At 51.0% G+C, this 26,618-nt stretch overlaps 2 protein-coding genes across 3 annotated transcripts in view; both read right to left on the bottom strand.

The window, feature by feature from the left end:
* Positions 1–26,618, bottom strand: part of LOC127036604 (zinc finger protein 560-like) — a 984,895-nt gene that overhangs the window by 386,791 nt on the left and 571,486 nt on the right. The gene's annotated exons all lie outside the window — the stretch shown is intronic.
* Positions 21,759–26,618, bottom strand: part of LOC127036603 (zinc finger protein 560-like) — a 514,767-nt gene continuing 509,907 nt past the window's right edge. Inside the window, exons 5-6 of the mRNA XM_050927658.1 lie at positions 24,209–24,291; positions 21,759–21,934 (exon numbers count right to left, since the gene is read on the bottom strand). Coding sequence (XP_050783615.1) covers positions 21,767–21,934; positions 24,209–24,291 — 251 coding nt within the window. The 3' untranslated portion in view covers positions 21,759–21,766. The remainder of the gene's footprint in view (positions 21,935–24,208; positions 24,292–26,618) is intronic.

Here is a 26,618-nt window from a genome sequence, read left to right as displayed (position 1 = left end):
CTGGAGATATTGGACTTTGGACCCTTGGGTGATTTGGGGATTGCGTAGCTCATGATCCCAGGGAAAAGGACACGGCCAGTTGAGGTGTTTTCCCAATTTAATGCTATGTTGTTTATCTCAGGTTATTAAACATTTTTCTGCTACACCTAGACTCTATGCTTGCGAGAGGGGAAGTATTGCCTCTTTGAGGCACCTAGGGGTGCGTATGTAAAAATTTTCCCATGTCACTGGGTGGGGCTCGAGCTGGTTTGCATTACATTGTAGGCAAGGGACCCTATGTATTGAACCCAGTCCTTGCTGCTATCAGTTCAGCTGGCAGAAGAGTTTCCACCTACGTCCAGGCTCAAGGGGTCCCTGGAGGGCTTAGGGAGTTCGTGGGGGCACAGATATCTAGGTCCAGGCTGTAGGGGGTCGGGGGGGGCTCAGGAGTTTGGTGGGGGCACAGATACCTACATCCAGGCTGCAGGGGTCCCAGATGGGCTTAGGGGGTGTCCACCTAGTGTGTGGAATCTGGCCCTGCACCCTCTTCCTGGGACACACAGTGACTCAGCCAGCCAGTAAAACAGAAGGTTTTTTGCCAACAGGAATGAAAGGATACAGCAGGGCTTTTTGGGGCACAACCAGGACCCCTCAATCGAGTACTTCTGGGGGTTCAGGAAGCTTAGTTCCCAGTTTGGGATTCCCTGAATTCCAACAACCCAGCTCCAACAAACTGAACTAACTCCCTCCAGCCAGCCCCTTCCTTTATTTCAGCTTCCTGGGCAAAGGTACTGACCCCCTCCCCGCTGCCTAGCTTAAGTTACAGGCTTAGGTCCTGTCCCTCACCTAAAGTCACCCGCTGCTCTCCCCTCCCCCACACAGACAGTCCCCTACTCCATCACAGTAAGGCCCAGAGCATTTCCCGCATGGAGCAAAAGTGACGCCGTGTGGCCATGCAGGGTAATGCACAGAGCATCACACCTACGTAGAGGCTTGTAGAGATCCCTAGGGCTTAGGGGTCATGGGAGGTAAGATAGATACGTCCAGGCTGGAGGCATTCTGGGGGGCTTAAGGGGGTTCGTAGTGTCACAGATACCTACGTCCAGGATGGTCGGGACTCTGGGGGAGTTAGGGGGTTGTGGGGCATAGGTACTTGTGTCCAGGGTGTAGAGGTCCTGGTGGGGATTAAGGGCTTCCTGGAGGACAGCAATATCTACGTCCGGGCTGGAGAGGTCCCTGGACGGCTCAGAGGTTGTGGTGAGCACAGTGATCCCTGGGAGTTTAGGAACTTGGTGAGGGGCACAGATACCTATGTTTGTCCTGGAGGGGTCCCTGGGGGGGCTTAGTGGTATTGTAGGGGACACAGATACCTACGTCCAGGCTATAGGCATTCTGGGGGGGCTCAGGGCTTTGGGGGGCACAGATACCTACATCCAGGCTGGAGGGGTCCCAGGGGGCTTAGAGGGGTTGTGGGGGGCACAGCTATGTACGTCCAGGCTGGAGAGGTTCCAGGGAGTATAAGGAATTTTTGTGGACAGCAGAGATACCTATCTCCATGATCTAAGGGTCCCTGGGGGGCTTAGGTTTTTTTTGGGAGGCACAGATAACTATGTCCAGGTTGGAGTGGTTCCTGGGGGGTTTAGGGGGTTCCTGGGGGGCACAGATACTTAGTGTCCAATGCTGGTAGGGGTCCCCGGGTGGATTAGAGGTTTTCTGAGGGTACAGACACATACGTCTAGGCTGTAGGGGTCCCTGGCGGCTTAGGGTTTGTGGGGGGCAGCGATACCTAAGTCCAGGCAATAGGGCTTCCAGGGGGAATTAATGTGTTGGGGGGGCACAGATACCTAGATCCAGGCTGGAGGGTTCCCGATGGGGGGACGCTTAGGCAGTTTGTGTTCGGCAAAGATACCTACCTCCAGGCTGGAGGGGTGTCTCGGCACTTAGGGATTGTGGGAGGGCACAGACCCTCCGTCCAGGCTGGAGGGTCCCTGGGGAGCTTAGCGGGTTCGTAGGGGGCACAGATACCTAAATCCAGGCTGGAGGGATCCAGAGGGGGCTTATGGGGTTCAGGGGGCACAGATACTTATCTCTAGGCTATAGGGGTCCCTGGTGGGCTTAGGGGATTTTGGGGGGCACCAGATACCTAAGTCCATGCTGTAGGCGTCCCTACAGGTGCTTATGGGTTCATGGGGTGCACAGATACTTATGTCCAGGCTGGAGGGGGCAGGGGGGGTTGGGGTTTCATGGGGGGGGCACAGATACGAACCTCCAGGCTGTAGGAGTCCCAGGGGGCTGTGGGGGTACAGATACCTACATCTAGGCTGGAGGGGTCCTGGGGGGTATAGAGGGTTTGTGGGGGGCACAGATACCTAGGTACAGGCTGTCGGTGTCCCGAGGAGATTAGGCGGTTCACGGGTGGCTCAGATACATCCAGGCTGGATGTGTCCCGAGGAGCGTACGGGGTCCGTGCGGTGCTCAGACACCTGTGTCCAGGCTGTAGGGATCCCTGGGGGCTTAGGGGGTTCGTGAGGGTCACAGGTAGTTACGTCCAGGCTGAAGGGGTCACTGGGACGTTTAGGGTGGTTGTGGGAGCACAGATACCTAAGTCCAGGCTAAAGGGGTAATGGGAGTGCTTAAGTGATCGGGGCTGACACAGATACCTACGTTCAGGGTCTAGGGGTCCCGAGGGGATTCGGGGTTGAGGGGGGAACAGATACCTACGTCATAGCTGGAGGTGTCTTGGGTGGTTTAGGAGGTTCGTTGGAGTCACAGATACCTAAGTCCAGGCTGTAGGGGTTCCTGGGGCATTCAGGGATTTCTGGGGGTCACAGATACCTACGTGCAGACTAGAGGGGTCCCAGAGGGCTTAGGAGAGATTATGGGGGTCACAGATACCTACATGCAGACTGGAGGGGGTCCTGGAGCGCTTAGGAGATTTATGGGGGGGCACAGATACCAACATACTGCTGTAAAGGTCCTGTGGGGCTTTGCGGGTTAGGGGGCACAGATACCAATGTCCTGGCTGTAGATGTTCCTGGGGTACATAGAGGGGCTGTGGTCGCACATAACCCTACATCCAGGCTGTCGGGGTCCCGGGGGCCCCTGGCCAAATTGGGTCCCCCTGGAAAAGTCTCCCTCACGGTGGTCCCAGGGCTGGAGGAGCTCCCACTCCCTGATATGGCGCAGAGGCTGCAGCAGGGGCACAGAGCTTCTCTGGTGTCAGGGCCACAGCGGGGTGGGGTAAAGGAGTGAGACCACAGAAGCTCTGTGCCCCTGCTGCAGCCCCCAGGTAATAGAAGGGAGTGGGAGCTCTTCCAGTCCTGAGGCCACCGTGGAGGAACATCTACAGTCAGGACATTGGTATCTGTCATACATTAGAAGCAAGAGGAAGACTAAGGACAGGGTAGGCCCACTGCTCAGTGAGGAGGGGGAAACAGTAATGGGAGACTTGGAAATGGAAGAGATGCTTAATGAGTTCTTTGTTTCAGTCTTCACTGAGAAGTCTGAAGGAATGTATAGTATAGTGAATGCTTACGGGAAGTGGGTAGGTTTAGAAGAGAAAATAAGGATAGAGCAAGTAAAAAATCACTTAGAAAAGTTAGATGCCTGCAAGTCACCAGGGCCTGATGAATGCATCCTAGAATACTCAAGGAGTTAATAGAAGAGGTATCTGAGCCTCTAGCTATTATCTTTGGGAAATCATGGGAGACGGGGGAGATTCCAGAAGACTGGAAAGGGGGCAAATATAGTGCCCATCTATAAAAAGGGAAATAAAAACAACCCAGGAAACTACAGACCAGTTAGTTTAACTTCTGTGCCAGGGAAGATAATGGAGCAGGTAATCAAAGAAATCATCTGCAAACACTTGGAAGGTGGTAAGGTGATAGGGGAATAGCCAGCATGGATTTGTAAAGAACAAATCGTGTCAAAATAATCTGATAGCGTTCTTTGATAGGATAACGAGCCTTGTGGATAAGGGAGAAGCAGTGGATGTGATATACCTAGACTTTAGTAAGGCATTTGATACGGTCTCGCATGATATTCTTATAGATAAACTAGGAAAGTACAATTTAGATGGGGCTACTATAAGGTGGGTGCATAACTGGCTGGATAACCGTACTCAGAGAGTAGTTGTTAATGGCTCCCAATCCTGCTGGAAAGGTATAACAAGTGGGGTTCTGCAGGGGTCTGTTTTGGGACCGGTTCTGTTCAATATCTTCATCAACGATTTAGATGTTGGCATAGAAAGTACGCTTATTAAGTTTGCGGATGATACCAAACTGGGAGGGATTGCAACTGCTTTGGAGGACAGGGTCAAAATTCAAAATGATCTGGACAAATTGGAGAAATGGTCTGTGGTAAACAGGATGAAGTTCAATAAAGATAAATGCAAAGTGCTCCACTTAGGAAGGAACAATCAGTTTCACACATACAGGAATGGGAAGAGACTGTCTAGGAAGGAGTATGGCAGAAAGAGATCTAGGGGGTCGTAGTGGACCACAAGCTTAATATGAGTCAACAGTGTGATACTGTTGCAAAAAAAAGCAAACGTGATTCTCGGATGCATTAACAGGTGTGTTGTAAAGAAGACACGAGAAGTCATTCTTCCGCTTTACTCTGCACTGGTTAGGCCTCAACTGGAGTATTGTGTCCAGTTCTGGGCACCACATTTCAAGAAAGATGTGGAGAAAATTGGAGAGGGTCCAGAGAAGAGCAACAAGAATGATTAAAGGTCTTGAGAACATGACCTATGAAGGAAGGCTGAAGGAATTGGGTTTGTTTAGTTTGGAAAAGAGAAGACTGAGAGGGGACATGATAGCAGTTTTCAGGTATCTAAAAAAGGTGTCATCAGGAGGAGGGAGAAAACTTGTTCACCTTAGACCTCCAATGATAGAACAAGAAGCAATTGGGCTTAAACTGCAGCAAGGGAGATTTAGGTTGGACATTAGGAAAAAGTTCCTAACTGTCAGGGTAGTTAAACACTGGAATAGATTGCCTAGGGAAGTTGTGGAATCTCCATCTCTGGAGATATTTAAGAGTAGGTTAGATAAATGTCTATTAGGGATGGTCTAGACAGTATTTGGTCCTGCCATGAGGGCAGGGGACTGGACTCGATGACCTTTCGAGGTCCCTTCCAGTCCTAGAGTCTATGAGTCTATGAGTAATCTGTGCCCCCCATAAACCACTTAATCCCCACGGGAACCCCTACAGCCAGGATGTTGGTATCTGTCCCCCTATAAATCTCCTAAGCCCTCTGGAACCCTTCCAGTCTGAACGTAGGTATCTGTGACCCCCAGAAAAACCCCGAATGCCCGAGGAACCCCTACAGCCTGGACTTAGGTATCTGTGACTCCAGTGAACCTCCTAAACCACCCAGGACCCCTTCAGCTAGGACGTAGGCATCTGTTCCCCCCCAACCCCCAATCCCCTCGGGACCCCTAGACCCTGGACGTAGGTATCTGTGTCTGCCCCGATTCCCTAAGCACCCCCATTACCCCTTTAGCCTGGACGTAGGTATCTGTACTCCCACCCACCCCCTAAACGTCCCAGCGACCCTTCAGCCTGGAAGTCCCTATCTGTGACCCCCACGAACCTCTAACCTCCCAAGGATCCCTACAGCCTAGACACAGGTGTCTGAGCACCCCACAAACCCCCTAAGCTCCTCGGGACACATCCAGCCTGGATGTATCTGAGCCCCCAGTGAACCGCCTAATCTCCTCGGGACACCGACAGCCTGTACCTAGGTATCTGTGCCCCCCACAAACCCCCCTATAATCCCCAGGACCCCTCCAGACTAGATGTAGGTATCTGTACCCCACAGCCTCCCTGGGACTCCTACAGCCTTGGAGGTTCGTATCTGTGCTCCTCATGAAACCCCAAACCCCCCCTGTCCCCTCCAGACTGGACATAAGTATCTGTGCACCCCACGAACCCTAAGGACCTGTAGGGACCGCCTACAGCATGGACTTAGGTATCTGGGGCCCCGCAAAACCCCCTAAGCCCACCAGGGACCCCTATAGCCTAGAGATAAGCATCTGTGCTCCCTGAACCCCATAAGGGGGGAGGGATAGCTCAGGGGTTTGAGCATTGGCCTACTAAACCCAGGGTTGTGAGTTCAATCCCTGAGGGGGCCATTAAGGGAACTGGGGTAAAAAAAATCTGGGGATTGGTCCTGCTTGGAGCAGGGAGTTGGACTAGATGACCTCCTGAGGTCCCTTCCAACCCTAATAGTCTATGATTCTAAGCCCCCCCTGGACCCATCCAGCCTGGACTTAGGTATCTGTGCCCCACATGAACCCGCTAAGCCCCCCAGGGACCCTCCAGCCTGGATGGAAGTATCTGTGCCCCCCACAACCCCTAAGTGCCGAGAAACCCCTCCAGCCTGGAGGTGGTTATCTGTGCCCACCAGAAACCGCTTTAGCCCCCCCAGGGACCACTCCAGCCTGGATGCAGATATCTGTGCCTAACACAAACGGCCTAAGCCCCCCCCCCGGGAACCCTCCAGCCTGAACCTAGGTATCTGTGCCCCCCCAACACACTAATTCCCCCTGGAAACCCTATTGCCTGGAAGTAGGTATCTCTGCCCCCCACAAACCCCCTGAGCCTCCCAGGGACCCCTACAGCCTAGACGTAGGTATCTCTGCCACCCAGAAAACCCCTAATCCACCCGGGGACCCCTACAGCATGGACCTAGGTATCTGTGCCCCCCAGGAACTCCGTAAACCCCCCAGGAACCACTCCAACCTGGACATAGATATCTGTGCCTCCCAAAAAACCCTAAGCCCCCCGGGACCCCTAGAGTATGGAGATAGGTATCTCTGCCATCCGCAAAAACCCCTAATCCTCTCCAGAACCTCTCCAGCCTGGATGTACATATCTGTGCCCCTCCCCACAAACCACCTAAGCCCCCCGGGACCCCTCCAGCCTGGATGTAGGTATGTGTGCCCCCAAAGCCCTAAGCCCCCCAGAATGCCTATAGCCTGGACGTAGGAATCTGTGTCTCCTACAATACCACTAAGCCCCCCCCCCCCAGGGAACCCTCCAGGACATACATAGGTATCTGTGCCCCTCATCAAGTTCCTATACCCCCAGGGATCACTGTGCTCACCACAACCCCCCTAAGCGTCCAGGGACCCCTTCAGCCTGGACGTAGATATTGCTGTCCTCCAGGAAGCCTTTAATCCCCACCAGGACCTCTACAGCCTGGACGCAAGTACCTATGCCCCTCACAACCCCCCTAACTCTCCCAGGGTCCCGCCCATACTGGATGTAGGTATCTGTGACCCTACGAACCCCCGTAAGCCCTCGAGGGATCTCTACAGCCTCCACGTAGGTGCGATGCTCTGTGCACTACCCTGTGTGGCCACATGGTGTCACTGTTGCTCCATTCAGGAAATGCTCTGTGCATTACCCTGCGTGGCCACAGGGTGTCACTGTTGCTCTACGGGGGAAATGCTCTGTGCATTACCTTCTGTGGCCACATGGTGTCACTGTTGCTCCATGCGCGAAATGCTCTGGGCATTACTGTGATGGAGTGGGCACTGTCTGTGTGGGGGATGGGAGAGCAGGGGGTTACTTTAGGTGAGGGACAGGACCTAAGCCTGTAACTCGAGCTAGGCAGGGCTGAGAGAGTGAGCACCTTTGCCCGGGAAGCTGGACACAGGAAGGGGTCGGCTGGAGGGAGTTAGTTCAGTTTTGGTTTGGAGCTGGGTAGTTGGAATCAGAGAATCCCAAACTGGGAACTAAGCTTCCTGAACCCCCAGAAGGACTCGACTGACGGGTCCTGGTTGTGCCCCAAAGCCCTGCTGTATCCTTCGTTCCTCTTGGCCAAAACAACCCTCTGTTTTCCTGGCTGGCTGAGTCACTGTGTGTCCCTGGAAGAGGGGTGCAGGGCCAGATTCCACCACACTCCATGACACCCCCTAAGCCCCTCTGGGACCCCTGCAGCTGGGACGTAGGTATCTGTGCCCCCCACCAAACCCCTGAGCCCCCCAGGGACCCCTACAGCCTGGACCTAGATCTCTGTGCCCCCCAGGAACCCCCTAAAACCCCCAGAGACCCCTTCAACCTGGACATAGGTGGAACCCGTCTGCCAGGCTGAATTGATAGCAGCAAGGACTGGGTTCAATACAAAGGGGTCCCTTCCCTATTACGTAATGCAAACCAGATCGAGCCCTCACCCAGTGACATGGGAAAATTTTACATACACACCCCTAGGTGCCTCAAAGAGGCAATACTTCCCCTCTCGCAATCATAGAATCTGGGTATAGCAGAAAATGTTTAATAACGTGAGATAAACAACATAGCATTAAATTTGGAAAACACCTCAACTAGGCCGTGTCCTTTTCCCTGGGCTGTAGAATCTAGCAATCCCCAAATCACCCCAAGACTCCAAAGTACAATACCTCAAATATTTCAAGACTCCAGCAACCCCATAATCCCCCACAGTCCCGCAGCCCCAGAGTTCAAGAGTCTATCTGCCGGGTTTTCCCCCCTGCCAGCCTGGCTAGAAAGGGGCACCTTACGTGGTCCACTGCTGTCTGCCCTGCCTCTCCGTGGGATTCTGCTTCTACCTTTCCGACAAACTGCTCAGCTCAGTCCACCAGCTGCTCTGCTCCACCAGCCAACCTGTGATCTGCTCCAGCTGTCTCCAAAAACTGCTTAGCTTACTTCACTCCGTGAGCCATTCTAAGTGTTCCACAAACTATTCTTTTTCATCACCTGCTCTGCAATATAGTTTCAAACTCCCCTACTATTTAACACAGCACTTCAATGACTTCAGCTCAGGAACCTGGATCTTCAGTTATTAAGAAATTCACCAACCACCTCTACTATTCAACTGTTAAAAGAGAAGATGATGTAATTGGTGTTTCTGGCTCATCCAAGGAGCCCACTCCCTTGTCTAGTGAGTACCACTCAATTGATGGTGAGAATCCCTGTCTCGAAGCTGTTTCACAGTTCCTCATCCACACAATCAGGGTGACAACACTCCACATCTCACACCCCAACAACAAATAAACTGGGGATACCATAGCTGCCAAAGTAACCATCCCAGGCTGCCGTGGCCATGTCACGCATGGTGGGTGTGTCTATGCAAACATGATCAGACCCTGAAATCCTTTTCCACACTTGCCATAATTCACCACCAGATGTCAGGGTAGAGTTCATCCTGCTTCTGCTTACATAGGTATCTGTGCCCCCCACAACCCCCTAATCCCACCAAGACCCATCTAGCCTGGATAATGGTATCTGTGCTCTCCACAAACCTCTAAGCCCCCTAGGGAACCCACAAGCCCAGATGTAGGCATCTGTATGCCCCACACACCCCTTAATACCCACAGGAGCCTTCCAGACTGTAGGTAGGTACCTGTGACCCCTAGAGCCCCACAAAGTCCCTCGGGACCCCTACAGCATGGAAGTTTGTATCTGTGACCGACAAAAACCGCCTAAGCTATCCAGAGCCACCTACCATCAGGATGTAGGTATCTGTTCCCCCCCCAAACACACCTAATCCCCCCGGAACCCCTCCAGCCTAAATGTAGGTATCTCTGACCCCACGAATCCGCTAAGGCATGACAGGACCCCTCCAGCATCGACATAGGTATCTGTGCCCACACAACCCTCCTAAGACCCCCAAAACCCCTCCAGCCTAGACGCAGGTATCTGTGCCCAGCATGAACCCTCTAAGGTCCCTAGGACCCCTCTTGCCTGGATGAATGTATCTGTGCCCTTTACAAACCCCTAAGCCCCCCCCAGGATCCCTATAGACCGGACGTAGATATCTGTGCACCCTCACGAACCCACTGATCCTCCCAGCGACCCCTACAGCATGGAAGTAGGTATCTGTACCCCAAAATGCCCCAAAGCAACCCCAGGACCCCTACAGCCTCGATATAGGTATCTGTGCCCCCGCACAACTACCTAATACCCCCAGAACTCCTCCAGCCTGGATGTAGATATTTGTGACTTCCAGGAACCCCCAAAGCCCTCCCCAGGACTTCTCCAGTCCCTACATAGGTATCTCTGCCCCCCACCAGCCTTCTAAGACCCATAGGGCCCCCACCAGCCTGGTTATAGCTATGTGTACGCCACACAAACCCCCTAAGCTCCCCAGGGCCCCCTCCAACCTGTACGTAGGTATCTGCGCAACCACAAACCCTTAAGTCCCCCAGGGACCCCTCCAGACCATACGTAGGTTTCTGTGACCCTTACCAACTCCTTAAACCCCCACGGACCACTACAGCCTGAACATATGTATCTATGCTCACCACAACCCCCTAAGCCATCCAGGGACCTCTCCAGCCCTGGCGTAGATATTTGTGCCCCTCTTGAAGCCCCTAATGCGCACCAGAATGTCTCCAGCCTGGACGTAGCTATCTGTGACCCCCACGACCTCTAAGCCCCCCAGGGATCTCTACAGCCTCTACATAGGCGTGATGCTCTGTGCATTACCCTGCATGGCCACATGTTGTCACTGTTCCTCTATGAGAGAAATGCTCTGTGCATTACTCTGCGTGGCCACATGGAATCACTGTTGCTCCATCCAGGAAATGCTCTGTGCATTTCCCTGCATGTCCACATGGTGTCACTGTTGCTCCATGCAGGAAATGCTCGGTGCATTACCCTGTGTGGTCACAAGGTGTCAATGTTGCTCTATGCAGGAAATGCTCTGTGCATTACCCTGCCTGGCCACACGGTGTCACTGTTGCTCCATATGGGAAATGTTCTGTGCGTTACCGTGCGTGGCCACATGGTGTCACTGTTGCTCCATGCGGGAAATGCTCTGTGCATTACTGTGATGGAGTAGGGACTGTCTGTGTGGGGGATGGGAGAGCAGGGGGTGACTTTAGGACCGGACACGTGCTCAGCCTGTAACATGAGCTAGGCAGGGGGGAGGGGGTCAGCACCTTTGCCAGGGAAGCTGGACACAGGAAGGGGCCGGCTGGAGGGAGTTAATTCAGTTTCGGTTTTGGTCTAGGTGGTTGGAATTCAGGGAATCCGAAACTGGGAGTTAAGTTTCCTGAACCTCCAGAACGACTCGATTGAGGGATCCTGCTTGTGCCTCCAAACTCTGCTGTATCCTTCACTCCTGCTGTCCAATAAACCTTCTGTTTTACTGGCTGGCTGAGAGTCACCTTGTGTCCCAGGAAGAGGGGTGCAGGACTGGACTCCCCCATACTCCGTGACAGACACTCAGCCCTTCCGGGACGCCTGTAGCCTGGACATAGGTATCTGTGCCCCCCCACCAAACACCTAAGATCCTTGTAGACCCCTCCATCCTGAGCTTAGGTATCTGTGCCCCCTCACAAGGCCCCTAAGCCCCTCAGGGACCTATACAGCCAGAACATTGTTATCTGTGCCCCATATAGACTCCATAAGCCCCCCAGGACACTCCTGTGTGCACGTAGGTATATGTGCCCCTCAGAAACCCCCTAACCGCCCAGGAAACCCTACAGCCTGGATGTAGGTATTTGTACCCCCACAACCCCCCTATCCCCCCGCCGGGACATCTACAATCTGGATGTAGATATCTGTGCCCCTCACAAAACCTCGAATCGCCCCTGGGACCGATACAGCCTGGACATACGTATCTGTGCCCACTCGAACCCCTAAGACCCCCTGGTACCCCTACAGCCGGGACACAGGTATTCTGGGCCCCCAAAAATCCCCTAAGACTCCCAGGATGCCTCCAGCCTGGACGTAGGTATCTATGCCCCCCATGAACCCCCTAAACCCCACTGGGACCCCTAGATCCTGGAGATTGGTATCTGTGTCCCCCCAAAAACTCTCTAAGCCCCCCAGGGGACCCCTACGGCCTGGACGTAGTTATCTGTGCACCTCAAGGCCCCTAAGATCCCTCGGACCCCTACAGCCTGGATGTAGGTGTGACGGTGCTCCCTGTGGGAGCCAGCTGAGGTCTCTTAATCAGGGTGAACTGCAAACAAAACAGGGCAGACAAATCCCAAATGCTGGTGGTGATTTCAATACTTAGATTTACCAAGCCAGCACAAAGCAGCTTCTGTAGGACCTCACTGGTTACTTAGAAGTTTAAGCCACGCAGTTCCCTTAAAGTACCCAGCCTCAGGCCTCCGTCCAGACACACCTGTCAGATATGATGATGATTCCTGAAAATCTTACTTCATCATATAAAAGGAAAGATTCTTCCAATCCCAAAGGATCAGCCACATACTCAGGATCTATTACAACTTAGATTTTACCTAAAATACATGCTATAGCCAATTCTTATTAAGTGAGAGCTGAAGAGCACTCACCCGCAACACACACGCACACACTCGTCCTGGTGTTGGGAGAGGAACAGGAGAAAGGACAAAAGAAGAGATGAAGAGAAAGGAGGGAGGGACAGGTGGATGGAGGAAAAGGTGAAACACAAAGGACAAACCCTAATGTCCCCATGATTCTAAGGGACAAAATCCCAGGTGCTGAATAAAATTCTGCCTCCTTAAGCTCGTGTTTTCCATGCCTAGAATTCAACTGTCACCAGATGGATCAGACTGAATAGGTTTCACACCTCAGGAGGCTCTTACCTTCTAAACAGGGACGGCTGTTTTCTAGTAAAATCACTACAAGGGAAGGAGAAAACTCAAAAGAGGTTTCTCCTGGCGCTCACGTCCATGAACCCGAATACTCTCTCAGTCCTCAGACAGAGACCTGGAGAAGGAGACTTGCTGAAGCAAAGCCACAGGGGTCTCTGAGGTTTCCCTAGCCCCTGGCCCCTGACTGATGTCAGGATCTCTCTGTGAGGTCACCACCTGCTCACCAATAGTCTTTGACCTATAGTGTGAGGTCCTGCAAAAGGCCTTTGTGATGTCACTGCCACACCCCTCCCTTGCTGTGCCAATGTCCTGCCCCTGGACAGGCACTTTGGAGCTTTGAGCTACTCCCTGTAGATCACCCCACTCAAGGAGCTTTTCTATAGAGCATCCTCAGATGTCTAAGCACACGAGTGCCATGGCAATGAACTGACACACATGGCACCAAGATGAGATCATTAGTAGACTAACCTATAGGAGAAGGACACCCCAGCATTAGTAGGGGAGAAATCCCTACTGAACATGCGTTACACCTAGCAGCCCCTGCGTGGGGTCGGGCAGGGGCTGCGGAGGGGCGAGACCTGGGATAGGGATGGATGGAAAATGTCTGTGCAGCCGGGACATGGCCGGGGGGCGAGGGGAGAAGAGCAGGTGACCCCTGAGGAGCGGGGAGAAAAAGGGAGGGCTGAGATCCCCTCGGAATTACCACTGCCCCCTCCATGGAGACCCCCCTCCTCTCCTGTCCTGCCCCCTTTCTCCCTAGAGAGCAACAAGCAACATCCAGGGTGACACCCCCTTCCCTCAAACCCCTGAGAAGTTCCCTGTTCCCCTCCCCCCATTGTGCCCCATTTTCTCTCCCCTTTGCCAATGGCCAGTTCAGATCTCAGGTTTGGGGTGTTTCCCCCCATTTTCACCTGCAGTGATTTGTCCTTGTGTAGGTGGGAAATGGTTCCCCCGAGTGATTTCTGAACTGGGCAGAGGGTTAATGGGCAGAGGCTGGGGGGGGCCTGAGACAGGGACACCTCTGGGCTGGGCTGGGGGGGCCACTCTCTGCTGGCAACAGGGCTTGGGAAGGGCCAGGAAGGGGAGGGGGGAGCAAGTGTCCCCAATAGAGAGGGTCCAGCCCCAGGCTGCTACCAGTAGCACATTCCTATCCTGGCCGGGTGGGGGGGGGCTTTCTCCAGCTGCGACCTGCCCCGTAGGCAGCCACAGGCTCTGACCGCACCAGCCCCGCCTGGAGCCCCCAGTGAGTGAGAGACCCCGGAGGGGGAGGGGGAGGGAGCACTGGGCCCTGACAGGAAAGTGACTCTCTCCCCTCAGATCTTGGTGTTTTCCTCGCATGTTATCAAATATGCAGTTTGTGACACAATTTCTTTGCAAATCTCAAAGATTCAAATAAAATAACCTAAACATTTGCCCCACTTCTCTCTAGTTGTCTATTTCTAATTGAATATGCCCTGAGATTTTCCTGTCTCTACTAATAAAATAGTAAGAAAATCTCAGATTTACACCTTTTCTCAGATTATTGAACACAAAATGTTTGCAAATGTTGCCCATTTCCTCTTTATTCATTTATCAAGTATTCATGTGAAACACTCAGATTTTACCTCCTATCAACAACTGATATAAAATCCCTCTGATTTTCCACTTTCCTCTCTATAATTTGCAAAATGGATCCAAAATCTCTGATTTCCACCCTTTGTCTTTCATTTCTGAACACTGATCTGAAAGCTCAGGTTTTCCCTCTGTGTCATCATCAAATGTCAATTAACAATCCTCTCAAGTTTTGTGCTGTTCCTTATGTTTCTAAATCCCAAAAACTTCTTCCTTCGAAGGAACCTGTTGCCCTGAGTCGCTCTCCATTCTGGATGTTGCAGGGGATTAAATTTCCCAGTGATTGTCTTTCCCCTCTCCTTTGAGGATCATTTGTTCCCTCTTTTAGCTCTGTTAGATATTTGCCAAAGAAAGAGACCAGCCTGATATTTAATACACATCAAAGCCAGAGGCCTCCCCCTGTTTGGGGATCAGTGGTTCGCAGCTGGTAGTGGGAGAGTTGGCTGGCCCCTTTTCTTTTCTCCAGCCGGCACAGGATGAGGGGGTCACTCTGAGTGCAGCATGTCTTGAGAAGTATCCCATACCACAAGACAAATGGTCTCTGTGAAGGGTTGCTTCCCACAGTGCTAAGATGTAGCCACCTCTGGCAGGATCCATGGTGGCTACTATTTGCTAGTGACAGGCCATGGAAATTTCTTACCTATTTTGCCCCTCCATGCCAGGCCTGCACAACATACGGCCCGCGGGCAACATGTGGCCCGTGAAATCTCACTGTGCGTCCCGCAGCCGGGAATCAAAGGGCTCTGGGCTGCCCGTAGCCGCGGGGAATCCAAACCCCCTTAAAGTTCAGCCGCGGCCGGGATTCAAAAGGTTCTGAGCTGCCCGCAGCCGGAGGGAGCCCAGAGCTCTTTAAATCTCAGCCGCGGCCAGGATTTATAGGGCTCTGGGCAGGCGGGCGGGGAGCTCAGAGCTCTTTAAATCCCAGCCACCAGGGCCGGCTTTAGGCCAATTCAACCAATTCCCTTGAATCGGCCTCGCTCCTAAGAGGACCCCGCACCCAAGCTCCAGTACCAGCAAAAGCCAGTGCGCTGTACCAGGGTGGCCCAGTTTCCCCAGGGGGCAATTTAAAAGGCCTGGGGGTCCCAGCAGGGGCTGGAACCCCAGGCAATTTAAATTGCCACTAGAGCCCTGCTGCTGGAGCCCTGGGGTATGGCTGCGGGGCTCTGGGGGCTATTTAAAAAGTCCAGGACTCCCATTGCTTCTACCTCCCCGGCCCTTTAAATAGCCACTGGAGCCCTGCCGCTTCCCCAGGGTTCCCGCAGCTATTTACAGAGCTGGGGCAGTGGAAGCAGGGGCGCCCCGGGCCCTTGAAATAGCCCCCAAGCCCCAGGCTGCTGCTGCTACCCTAGTGGGAGAGGGGGGAGGAGGAGGAGGAGGAGGCACTCACCATAGAGGATGGGCTGTACCCCCCTGTACCTCCACCCCCTGCCCTGCCTGCAGCCAGCCCGTCCCCAGCCAGCCCCTGCTGCACCCCCTGCGCGCACCAGCCCCGCACCTCCTGCCCTGCTTGCACCAGTTCCTGCCTGCAGCCTGCCCATCTCCAGCCAGCCCCACACCCCCTGCCTTGCCTTCAGCCCTGCACCAACCCCTGTCTCCAGTCAGCCCTGCACCCCCATCCCTGTCTCCAGCCAGCCCCTGCCACACTGCCTGCCCTGCCCGCACCAGCCCTGCACCCCCTGTCCTGTCTCCAGCCAACCCCATACCCCCTGCCTTGCCTTCAGCCCTGCACCAACCCGTCTCCAGCCAACCCCTGCCGCACCCCGCTGCCTGAAGCCAGCCATTCCCGCACTCCTTTGTCTCCAGCCCTGCCAACCCATGCCGCACCCTCCCTGTGGCCCTGCCTGAAGCCAGCCAGCCCACCCCACACCTCCTGTCTCCAGCCTGCCCCACACCCCTTGCCCAGCCTGCAGCCAGACCCTACCTCTCGCATCCTCCTCCTCCTCCACCTCCAGCCAGCCCCATGTTCACTGGTGCCCTGCAGTTCCGAGGGAAGTAACCCTGCACACCTGCTTCAATGAGATGGGCAGGGAGCAGATGGGACCCACACATGTGCAGCCTAGCACAACCTAAGGGAGTGGCAGAGCTCATTTCTAGTTCAGACCCATCTTTATAAAAAAGAACTTTTAGGTAGGGTTAACATACATCTGTACTTTCCCGGACATGTCAGGCTTTTTGGTTCTTAAATCGTCATCCGGGAGGAAAATACGGACGTATGGTAACCCTACTGGTACAAAAAATACATACTGTGGCAGAAATTTTTATAGGGAACCGGTTGTTAAGAACTGAAAGACTTTTTTTCCCCCCAATCATCCCTGCGGGGCCCTGCCAAAAATGTTCAAATTGGGCCCCGCACTTCCTAAAGCCGGCCTGCCAGCCACAGCCGGGATTCAAAGGGCTCTGGGCTGCTCGCAGAGATTCCCGGCCGCAGCTGAGGTTTAAAGGTCTCAGGGCTCCCCACCGCCACGGGCAGCCCAGAGCCCTTTGAATCCCGGCAGCAGCTGAGATTTAAAGGGCTCAGGGATCCCTGTGGCTGCAGGCAGCACAGAGCCCTTTGAATCCCGGCGGCAGATCCAGGGGATGGAGTGAGGCTGGGATTTCAAGGGCTCAGGCTCCCCTCAGCAGCAGGAGCTCTGGGACCTTTAAATCCCTGCCCCAGCCCTGAAAAGCTCCGGGTTCTCCCAGTTGTCAGAGCCCCAGGCCCTTTAATTTGACCCTGAGGGCTCCCAGCCACCTCTTTGGCTGGGAGTCCCTGGTTGATTTAACATCAAGTAACACCTCCCCACCACCAACCTTCCTTTTTGACACACAGCTGTTTTGGTGGGGCGGCGCTTGGGAAGGAGGGTTTGTTTCTGCAGGGCTGGGCGGGGTGTTTCCGCCAGGCTGGGAGGTCCTGAGTGGGGGGTGTTTCCGCAGGGCCGGGTGTTTCGGTCCTCAGCTGTTTTCTTTGGAGTATTGTGGCCCTCGCTGTTGTACTCAAAGTACTGTACAGGAACTTTTCAGGGGGATTAAGGCAAAATGCCACATTTATTAGTATTACAGGTATCAATTAATACTCTATGATATGCACATGAGATATATATCACAGTCATGCATTCACGCACACACACAGACATAAACACACTCCGTCTTGCTGTTGTTACCAACTAGTTGCTCCCTAACTGCACTGGCCAGGTGAGTTAGAAGGGGGAGGGGTGGAGCCGGGCTTCTACCGATCCAAATCGATGGTCCGATGGTGACAAGATGAGATCCGGGGTCCTTCTGCAAGACACCTCGCATTTATAGCAGCTTCCCTCTTATGCAAATCTAGACCAGATTCAAAATCTGGGTCTGCGTCCGTTGGTCTTTGTGCTGCTTTTCTCTGGGTGTTGTCCCAATGCTGCTCAAAGAGGGTGTTTTCTAAAGAAGGTGCTTGCTTCTAATCCCTGAGGCCATCAATATGTCTGCTCTTCTTTATTGGGCCCACTTGACAAGTTGTATTGTCCTTTGCTCTGGCTCCCATTCCCTCTTCAACTGTTGTAGCTGTCTGGAGGTGGGTGTCTTCCAAGCCTCACTCATTCACACCTCATTCAGTCAATAGAGCAATTGATTACAGAGTGCGGGGGAAGATCTTATTCTACTTCTAGCAAAAAGGCACATGTTTTCTTTTACTTTAACTATACTATCCTTAGGGGCTATAACATTTGATACAAAGATTTCTACCAATTTTCTATATAGGGATCTAATACAAAGTTGTAGGAAAATAGAGAGGCAAAATGCCAAGTCATATGAATTACAAAATAACATCATGCCGGATGCAATGTCATAAAGATACTTAATACAGAAAGATACTTAATACAAAATAACACAATGCAACGTTATAAAGATTTATAGAGATAGTTAATACAGAGATTTCTCTACATCACCACTTTACGAGTTGTGCAGGCCTGCTGACGGCATTCGCGGGGCTTTTTGCTCGTGTGGATTATCTGATGCTGAATAAGGTGAGAGCTGCGATTGAAGGTTTTCCCGCACTCAGTGCATTCGTAGGATCTCTTCCCTGTGTGGATTCTCTGATGCCCAATAAGGTGCGAGCTGCGAGTGAAAGTTTTCCCGCACTCATTGCATTCACAGGGCCTCTCCCCTGTTTGGATTCTCTGATGTTGAGAAAGGCCTGATCTGTAAGTGAAGTTTTTCCCACACTCAGCACATGTATTTTTTTTTGCTTTTCCCTGCAGATTTCCTGCTGTATTCTGGTTTCCTTAAGGCCCTTCTGAGTTCCCTGACAGGAAATAAATTTATCCATTTTCTCCCCTGGCTGGTTTCCCTGCTCTTTTTCTGGTCTGTGCTGACCCTCACACGTCATTGCATCACCTGCTGTGATAGAGACAGAAACCTCAAACAGGGATGGAAAGGGGAAGGCCAAACCAAAACAAGTGCTGGAGAGAGGTCAAATAAAAATCAGGAACTCAGCTCCCCCCAACAGGAGAGAGGAGGGGATCAATTCAGCCTTCACATCCCATCCAACTTCACAGGGGGAAGGGAGAAAGCTACTGCCCGGTGTCTGCTAGCATCTATAGGAAGCCTTGAGCTATATTTACCCTGCGGATGCGACCCCTGCTACGGACAATAATGAACTGAGAGACTTCCCAAGAGCTTTGTAGGGCATCCTAGATGTTTCCTTCAGGCACTTACTAATTCTGAGTTGGTTTAATGTTTCCTCATCTGTGCGGGGAGATCTCAGGATCTCTCTTTCCTCTGAACCCTGGAGCTCTGGGACCCATGGCTCTTCCCCTTGTTCCAGCTGGGAGATCATATCACGTTGGAAAACCAGAAACTCCGCTCAGATGAAAGAAAACAAAGGAGTTCAGTTGATTTCATACAACTTGATCATCAAAAACATTCTATTAATTTATCTTCAGTGCTTACTGTGACCTAGTGTGCCTGGGGCAGTCCTCACTGAAAATGCCAAGGTCAGAGCAGGCTGAAAAAGGGACAGCAGATGCTCCCCAAACTGGTGGTTAACACTGAAGTTAAACTCACTGACCAGTCACAAACTGTGCTTCTGATCCCACATACTGGTTAACGAGACTCTGAAAAAAGAAATCACACGGCCCCCTTTATTGCATGACAGTTCTCTGACTCCTAATCAGCAACTAGGTCCCGTACAGTGAGAAGTTATTTAAAAACTCTGCTCACTGTGATACAGCATGGCCAGAGGGCAGCAGGAGAGTGATCCTAATTGGATCCAGGAAGTGGGTGGGTAGAAGGTTAGCCACATTACCCAGGTTTGGATCTCATCCAAAATACCATGCTGCCAGTCAATCCTTTAGCAGTTAAACTAAATGTTTAGAAGAAAGAACAAATGAAAGAATGAAATTAAATTCCATCCTTCCAGACAATTCTTTAGCATCTAAACTAAAGGTTTAAAAGAAAGAAAGACAGGAAGAATTTAAATGGAAAAGCAGTCAGATACATTCCAAAATGGATATATCAGGTTCTTAGCAGTATTGGTGAGTTGCTGGCTTGAAAGTCTGTCTGGAACGCATCCACAGCTTGGATGGGTCATTGAGTCCTTTGTTCCAGGGTTCAGTTTGTAGAGAAGTTGCTCCAGAGGTAGGAAGGGGGATTGAAGACAAGATGGAGATGATGCAGCTGCGCTTTATATTCCTTTTGCCATGTGGCTTGTACTTCCTGTGTCCCAAACACAAGCTTCACAGCACATGGCATGGAAAAGCTTTGGAGGTTTCATTACACAGGCAAACCCCGGCATGTCTTGCTGACTCAATAGGTGTATCCCCTTGGTCCATAGGTTCATTGTACAGCTGATGACCTTCAATGGGCCATCAAACGTGCTAGGCAATGTTGATGCCAATATGTCTGGGGGTGTCACCCAGAAAAACTGCACAAGTCTGGAAATACAGATATACCTTACATATCTGTAACTCACAATACAAAGGTGATAGAAACATAGAAACAAAATTATCATACTTGGCAAATCATAACATTTTCACTAACACTTTACATGGCATACCTAGCATGATTCATTGCAATTTTATCAGATTATATTATTTTATTATTAATACCAAAGTGTCTCACAATTTCATGCAGTCTCACACTTGCTAAACTAGTGAATTCCCAGGACCAGTTCCCCAGGTCCTTGAAGATGCCAAACATTGTGCTTATGAGGGATTGAAATACCCACATATCTGCTGGGAACACACACACAGACACTGTGTCAATCTGTACCCCTGTGTTCACTCTTCTAGAAAATTATGATCAATTTTGTACCCAGTATGGCTTGTGAGGTATCATTAGAAAACGCATAACCTACTGAATATTATCCTCCTGTTAAAATGTGTAGTAACACTGTATGTAAAATTGTGAGATTTTACAGTATGATATTACTGAAAAAGTTACAGTTCTGGGGAACACCCACAGACCAGTTCCTCAGAGACAGCAAGGCAAACAGCTGGTCAAACAGCCATTCTCCTGCAGGGGGAAGGTGTGAAGACATTAAGGGCTGGTCTACACTACGGGGGAAAATCGATCTTAGATATGCAAATTCAGCTACGTGAATAACGTAACTGAAGTCGAAATTCTAAGATCGGATTACTCACCCATCCTCACCGCACGGGATCGATGTCCGCGGCTCCCCCTGTCAAATCAGCAACTCCGTTGGGGTTGGTGTTGTTCCGGAATCGATATAAGTGCGCTCGGGGATTGATATATGGCGTCTAGATGAGACGCCATATATCTATCCCCGAGGAATCGATTTTAACCCGCCGATACGGTGGGTAGTCTAGATGTAGCCTTACATTCCATCACAGGGACCTATTGAGGCTGTTGTGGAAAACGACCGCAGGATTAATATTTGAATCAGCTCAGCCTGAGGCTCTTTTCTTGGTTACAAGCACGCAGGGGGCGACAGCTATTGGAATACTGTTCCCGAGCTAAAAATCACACAAGCCTTTTACAGTTTAAAACCACAAACAATGACACATACGTTGCACGTTAATTTCCTTATTTGGAATATATTGCAAAATATGATGCAGGTCAAAAGCAAGCTGAACAATCAGTTTTCCATATTTGGCCTTTCCTGTTATTTTTATTACACCTGGTGATATGGGAGCAAGACTCTCCATGTCTCAAGAAATGTCACTACCAACCTAGGCCATTTTCACATGCTGGGGTGCAATCCAGATCAGCGAGAAGTTGTGTCATCTGTAATCCTGGGTGAGATTCAGTGTTCTGCTGCTGGAGCTCCCCTGTCTGGTTACTCCCAGCCAGCGTTCAAGGACGCACTGAGTGTCTGTATGATAAGTAACCCTGGACTGGCAGCTCTGACTCCAGCCACCTGCTTGTTACACCCCAAGCACATTCTGGTTTGGGTAGAGAAGGCTCAGGGTTTGAGAGAAGGCTGGGGGTAGGAAGCTTCTGTTCATTATGCTGGACCTAACCCCAGTTTTACTTGAGTAAAGAGGAGATATTTGACATTGTGTGATGCTGCTCCTGTGCTCTGTTCCCAAAGTGTTCTGCTGCAGAGGAGGGTCTCTGGTAGTATGTATGTTACTGGCCTATTGGGGTGATGCTGAAACAGGACAGGGTACAGATGGCATTGTGGGGGTGGCATGAACCTTCACTCTTCATTTCCCCTTCCAAGAACAGAAGGGACAGGAATTCTTACCCAGCAAGACCATCGTCTCATAGTTCCCCTGCATGACATCTCTGTAGAGGGCTCTCTGAGTGGGGTCCAGCAGAGTCCCCTCTTCCCTGGAGAAATACACAGCCACCTCCTCGAAGGTCACCGGCCCCTGAAAGAGCAGGAGTCCAATACTCAGTACCTGCTGACCCACTCACAACCCCACTATTCACGGAACAGCAGTACCAGGGAAATGGAAGCTCCGGGAGGCACATGTTAACAGAGTCCCACCCCACCTTGCTTACAGCAGCCAGGAGGCATCAGAGGGTAGAAAGAGAGAACCTTTGTGTCTCCCATCTGACAGACAGAAGCAGGGTCTTCACATTTATCACATAGCTACTAGCCAGAGCTTAATATAGGAGATGGGGCTGTCTCTGGACCCTGATAGTGGCTCCCTGGTAGGAATCCAAGCACTCTCCAAATAAAATATATGGAAGAAAGGGGAAGTCAATCATAAAGAATAGAAGTTAGAAGGTCAGAATTGTAGTGCCCATTAACAAAGGTTTAGAGAAAATAGAGCCTATCAAACTAATGGGATATCCTTATTGGATGAGATCAAAAGTTTGGTTGCAGCTAATAGTATTGATGTAATATACCTAAACTTCCGTAAGGGACATGACTTGATTAGCACAATATTTTTACTAAAAAAACCTAGAATGATACAAAATAAACACAGCATACATTAAATAGATTAAAAACTCTGATAGTAAATGGGGAACCATGATCGAGTGGATTTCTTTCTAGCAGATTCCTGCAGGGATTGGTTCTTGGCCCTGTGCTATTTAACATTCTTATCCATGACTTAGAAGAGAGTACAAAATCATCACTGATAAAGTTTACAGTTGCCACAAAGATTGGGGTTGGTGGTAATTAATGAAATGTCAGTAGATTCAGGCTCCATCACTGAGAGTCTGGGAAGTTGTCCCAGCCCTGGCTGGAGGGTTATTTCCTGTTCCACAAAGAGGGGAAGTTCCATTTCCAACTCCTGTGCCTTGAAATTAGGACCTATCTGACACTACACCCCCATATTCATCATAGTGGTATGATTATAATATGATTTGGACATAATTATGATCTATTTTGTAGAAGATGCATCATGTGTGGTGTCACTGGAAAAGTTCTGATTTGCTGAATATGATTATCCTATTTGTGTGCACATATCATGTTTGTATCTGAAGTTATGGATATTGACTCTGGATCTGTATTTCAAATGTGCTTACTCTGGGTAACACCCACAATGAGCCTTTCAGGTACAACAATGAAGAAGCCAGACAGTGCTGATGGCTCAACAAAGACAATGGACTGTGGAAGAGCTTAGCCTTCCTGTGAATGTTTCAGCCAGCCTAGGAGTCATGGCTACTATGACTCAGCAGAGCCTGTGACCAGACCACATGACACTAAACTCCATTTTAGTACCTGTATTTTTCCACAAACTGGACTAGGAACTGAGTTTGGAACAAAAGGTTCCCACCATATGGAAAAGCTAGATAAGGTGGGGTGTGACATCATCTCTTGGCCTCATTCTCCACACAAGAGAACTTCTGGAAACACCTGAGAAACAAAAACGGATGTGGGGGAAGTGCTGCTCCCAGGATCAAGAGATTTCTAGCTTGTGTATGGAAACTTGGGGGACTGCTTGTACCATCAGTCAGGGTGAGAAATTGCTAATTCAAATTCTATCCATCTAGTATGTTAGGCTTAGTCTGAGTTTTGGTTATTTGCTAAATAATCTGCTTTGATCTGTTTGTTATCACTTATAATCACTTAATCTATCTTTCTGCAGTTAATAAACTTGTTTGATGCTTTATCTTAACCAGCGTATTTTGAGTGAAGTGTCTGGGGAAAATCTCAGCTTGTTGTGCACATCTGTCCCATATCGAGGGGAAGGAGAACTACATTAATGAGCTTGTATTATAGAGATCCCTGTGCACTATAAGATGGTATCATTCTGGATTTATACTACAGCAAGTGTGCAAGGTTGGGGAGTGGGAAATTGGCTCTTGTCTTCTATCTGTCCTTGAGTGGCTTAGGTAACGCACTCAGGTAGCTTAGTTGGCTGCATGGCGCCACCTGCTGTTGTGTTGGGTGATAACAGGCCCTGGAGAGCCTGGCGAAATCTCCAGCAAAGCAGTGTGAGAAGGGCCAGCCCAGCGTGAGGGTTAGAGGACACAGCAGTTCCCAGAAGCTCCACAAACTGCCTCCTGGGGGTGACAACCCATCACGCCCTACACTACACAAGTCTCAGCAGGTTTGTCACATGCTGTCCCCTCCCTTTCTCCACCCGAGATATTTCCTGCTTCCCACCACCTCTAGCAATTCCCACCCTCTTATGCATTTACTGCTCCTCAACCTCCAAGCAGAGCCCGCCACCCTGATAATCTCTTACCTGAGCCAGCTCCATTGCAGCCATTTCCTTGCCCCTGGGAGGACGAGATGATCTGCAGCGAAACATGGATGTTATTCTCTGGCCTGCCGGGGTGAAAAGGGCAAGGTGTGAGAATTCAGACTAGGCTTTTGTCCATTCCCCAAGCCGATTCCCCCCAGCTTTTCCCCTGCTAATGCACATTCTAGGTTCTAGCACACTGTGAAGCACAGAGTGACCTTATTCCAGTACAGGCCTAGCCCCCTCCCACCAGGGTGTAACCCTCTGACACATGGGGAAACCCTCCCAGTAACAGTCTCTCTCTCACACGTATCAAGTTTGCGGACAACACCAAGCTGGGAGGGGTTGTAAGTGCTTTGGAGGATTGGATTAAAATTCAAAATGATCTGGACAAACGGGAGAAATGATCTGAAGTAAATAGGATCAAATTCAGTAGAGACAAGTGCAAAGTACTCCACGTTGGAAGGAACAATCGGAGGCCAGAGAAGAGCAGAAACAAAGGAGTCACTTTGGGGGATTCTCCCTGTCATTGTCCCCAAGGCAGCTGTCTCAGGTTTACAAAGGTGTTTCATGTTCCAGCCTTTATACAGTCTCTCCTGGGAGTGCCCCTTTCATGGACTGCGCCTAGTTTTAGTTTTTGGTAGTTAACAATTTTGGTTTATTGTTCATCTAACCAGTATGTGTGGATTGAAGTGTGTTGGAAACTCTGTTTGGGATAACAAGCTGGTGCATGTCATTTTCCGCTGATGAAATGACAGACTTCATATGAGCTTGGGTCGTTCAGTAGCGTGCTGGACAGTGCAAGATGCACATTTCTGGGGGAAAGTTGGGCACTTGAGAATTTGCTGCTTTTTTTCCTGAGGTGTAATTCATGAGTGGCTGTCTAGCAGCAGCGAACAGGAGCTGCTAACAGGGAGTTTTGCAAGGGAGTTTGGAAGGGGAGTAGGAAGGGAGGGGGCTCCCTTGTTGGTCTCATCTGTGACCCATTGGTCCCTTGAACCCATAACCTGAGCCACATCGAAAACACTTCTGTTCACAGCAAAGAGGAGCGGACAGAGAGCTGTAGACAGGAATTTGAGACTTTGACAGAGGGAGGCTTAAAATGGTGAGGAGGACCCGTAACACCTGTGCCAGCACTGCTTCTGTCTCCTCCACCTGCGCCTGTAGCCAGACAGAGCACCAAAGCATGGATGCTTTTACCCAGATTCTGGTGTGGGCTTGCAAAGACTGTAATTTGCAATTTCCACTTACTGATATCCAGGCTGGGGGTGGCATCCAATGTGAAAGGTGCCTACTGGTGGAATCTCTCAGGCAGCAGGTGGGAGAGCTACAGGAGGAGGTGGCCTGGCTGAGGAACATCTATGTCCATGAGCAATTCCTGGACAGTATCCATGTGGAGACAGCTGATGGTGCTGTCCCAGTTGACGGGACTACTGACACTGCAGTGGAAGAGGAGATGCCTCAGGGTGTACCTGACACACCAGTGGAGGAGGAGGCTCAGGGTGGACACGGCCAGCTGGTTACTTCTAGCAGCGGGCAGTGCTCCACCGCTGCTGCGAACCCTCCTGTTGTGGTAAAAGATACAGGAGAGAAGAAATCACCCCCAACAGTTAAGGGGGTGAAGTCTCGTACCCCTAAGGCTGGGAGGTCTGCTGCCACCACTGATAAGAAACGTAGGGTAGTGGTGGTTGGAGACTCTCTGCTGAGGGGGACGGAGACACCCATCTGTCGCCCTGACCGTTCATCCCGGGAGGTATGCTGCCTGCCAGGGGCCCGTATCCGAGACGTTACAGAGGCTTTGTCGAGGATTATCCGGCCTTCTGACTACTATCCCATGCTACTCATCCATGTGGGCACAAATGATACTGCGAGGTGTGATGCTGAGCAGATCAAGAGTGACTACAGGGCTCTGGGAGTACGGGTTAAGGAGTTTGGAGCGCAGGTGGTATTCTCTTCGATTCTTCCTGTTGAAGGTAGGGGTCCGGGCAGAGACAGATGCATTGTGGAGGTGAATGCCTGGCTGCGAAGATGGTGTCGCCAGGAGGGCTTTGGCTTCCTCGACCACGGGATGCTACTTGAGGAAGGACTGCTAGGAACAGATGGCGTTCACCTTTCGAAGAGAGGAAAGGCCTTATTCGCGCACAGACTGGCTAACCTGGTAAGGAGGGCTTTAAACTAGGTTCGACGGGGACAGGTGAGCAAAGCCCACAGGAAAGTGGGGAACAAGACCTGGGAGATGGGTTGGAAGCAGGAGGGAGCACGGGCTATAATGGCAGAGAGGAAGGAGGGTCAGGGCAAAGCTGGGAGGCAAAATCAAACAAGTATCTTAGATGCCTTTATACAAATGCAAGAAGTATGGGTAATAAGCAGGAAGAACTGGAAGTGCTAATAAACAAATACAACTATGACATAA

The sequence above is a fragment of the Gopherus flavomarginatus genome, chromosome 18 (assembly GCF_025201925.1).
Source record: "Gopherus flavomarginatus isolate rGopFla2 chromosome 18, rGopFla2.mat.asm, whole genome shotgun sequence".
In the NCBI taxonomy this organism is placed as follows: Eukaryota; Metazoa; Chordata; order Testudines; family Testudinidae; genus Gopherus; species Gopherus flavomarginatus.
The sequence above is the reverse complement of the archived record's forward strand: the minus strand, read 5'-3'. Positions and strand labels throughout refer to the sequence as shown.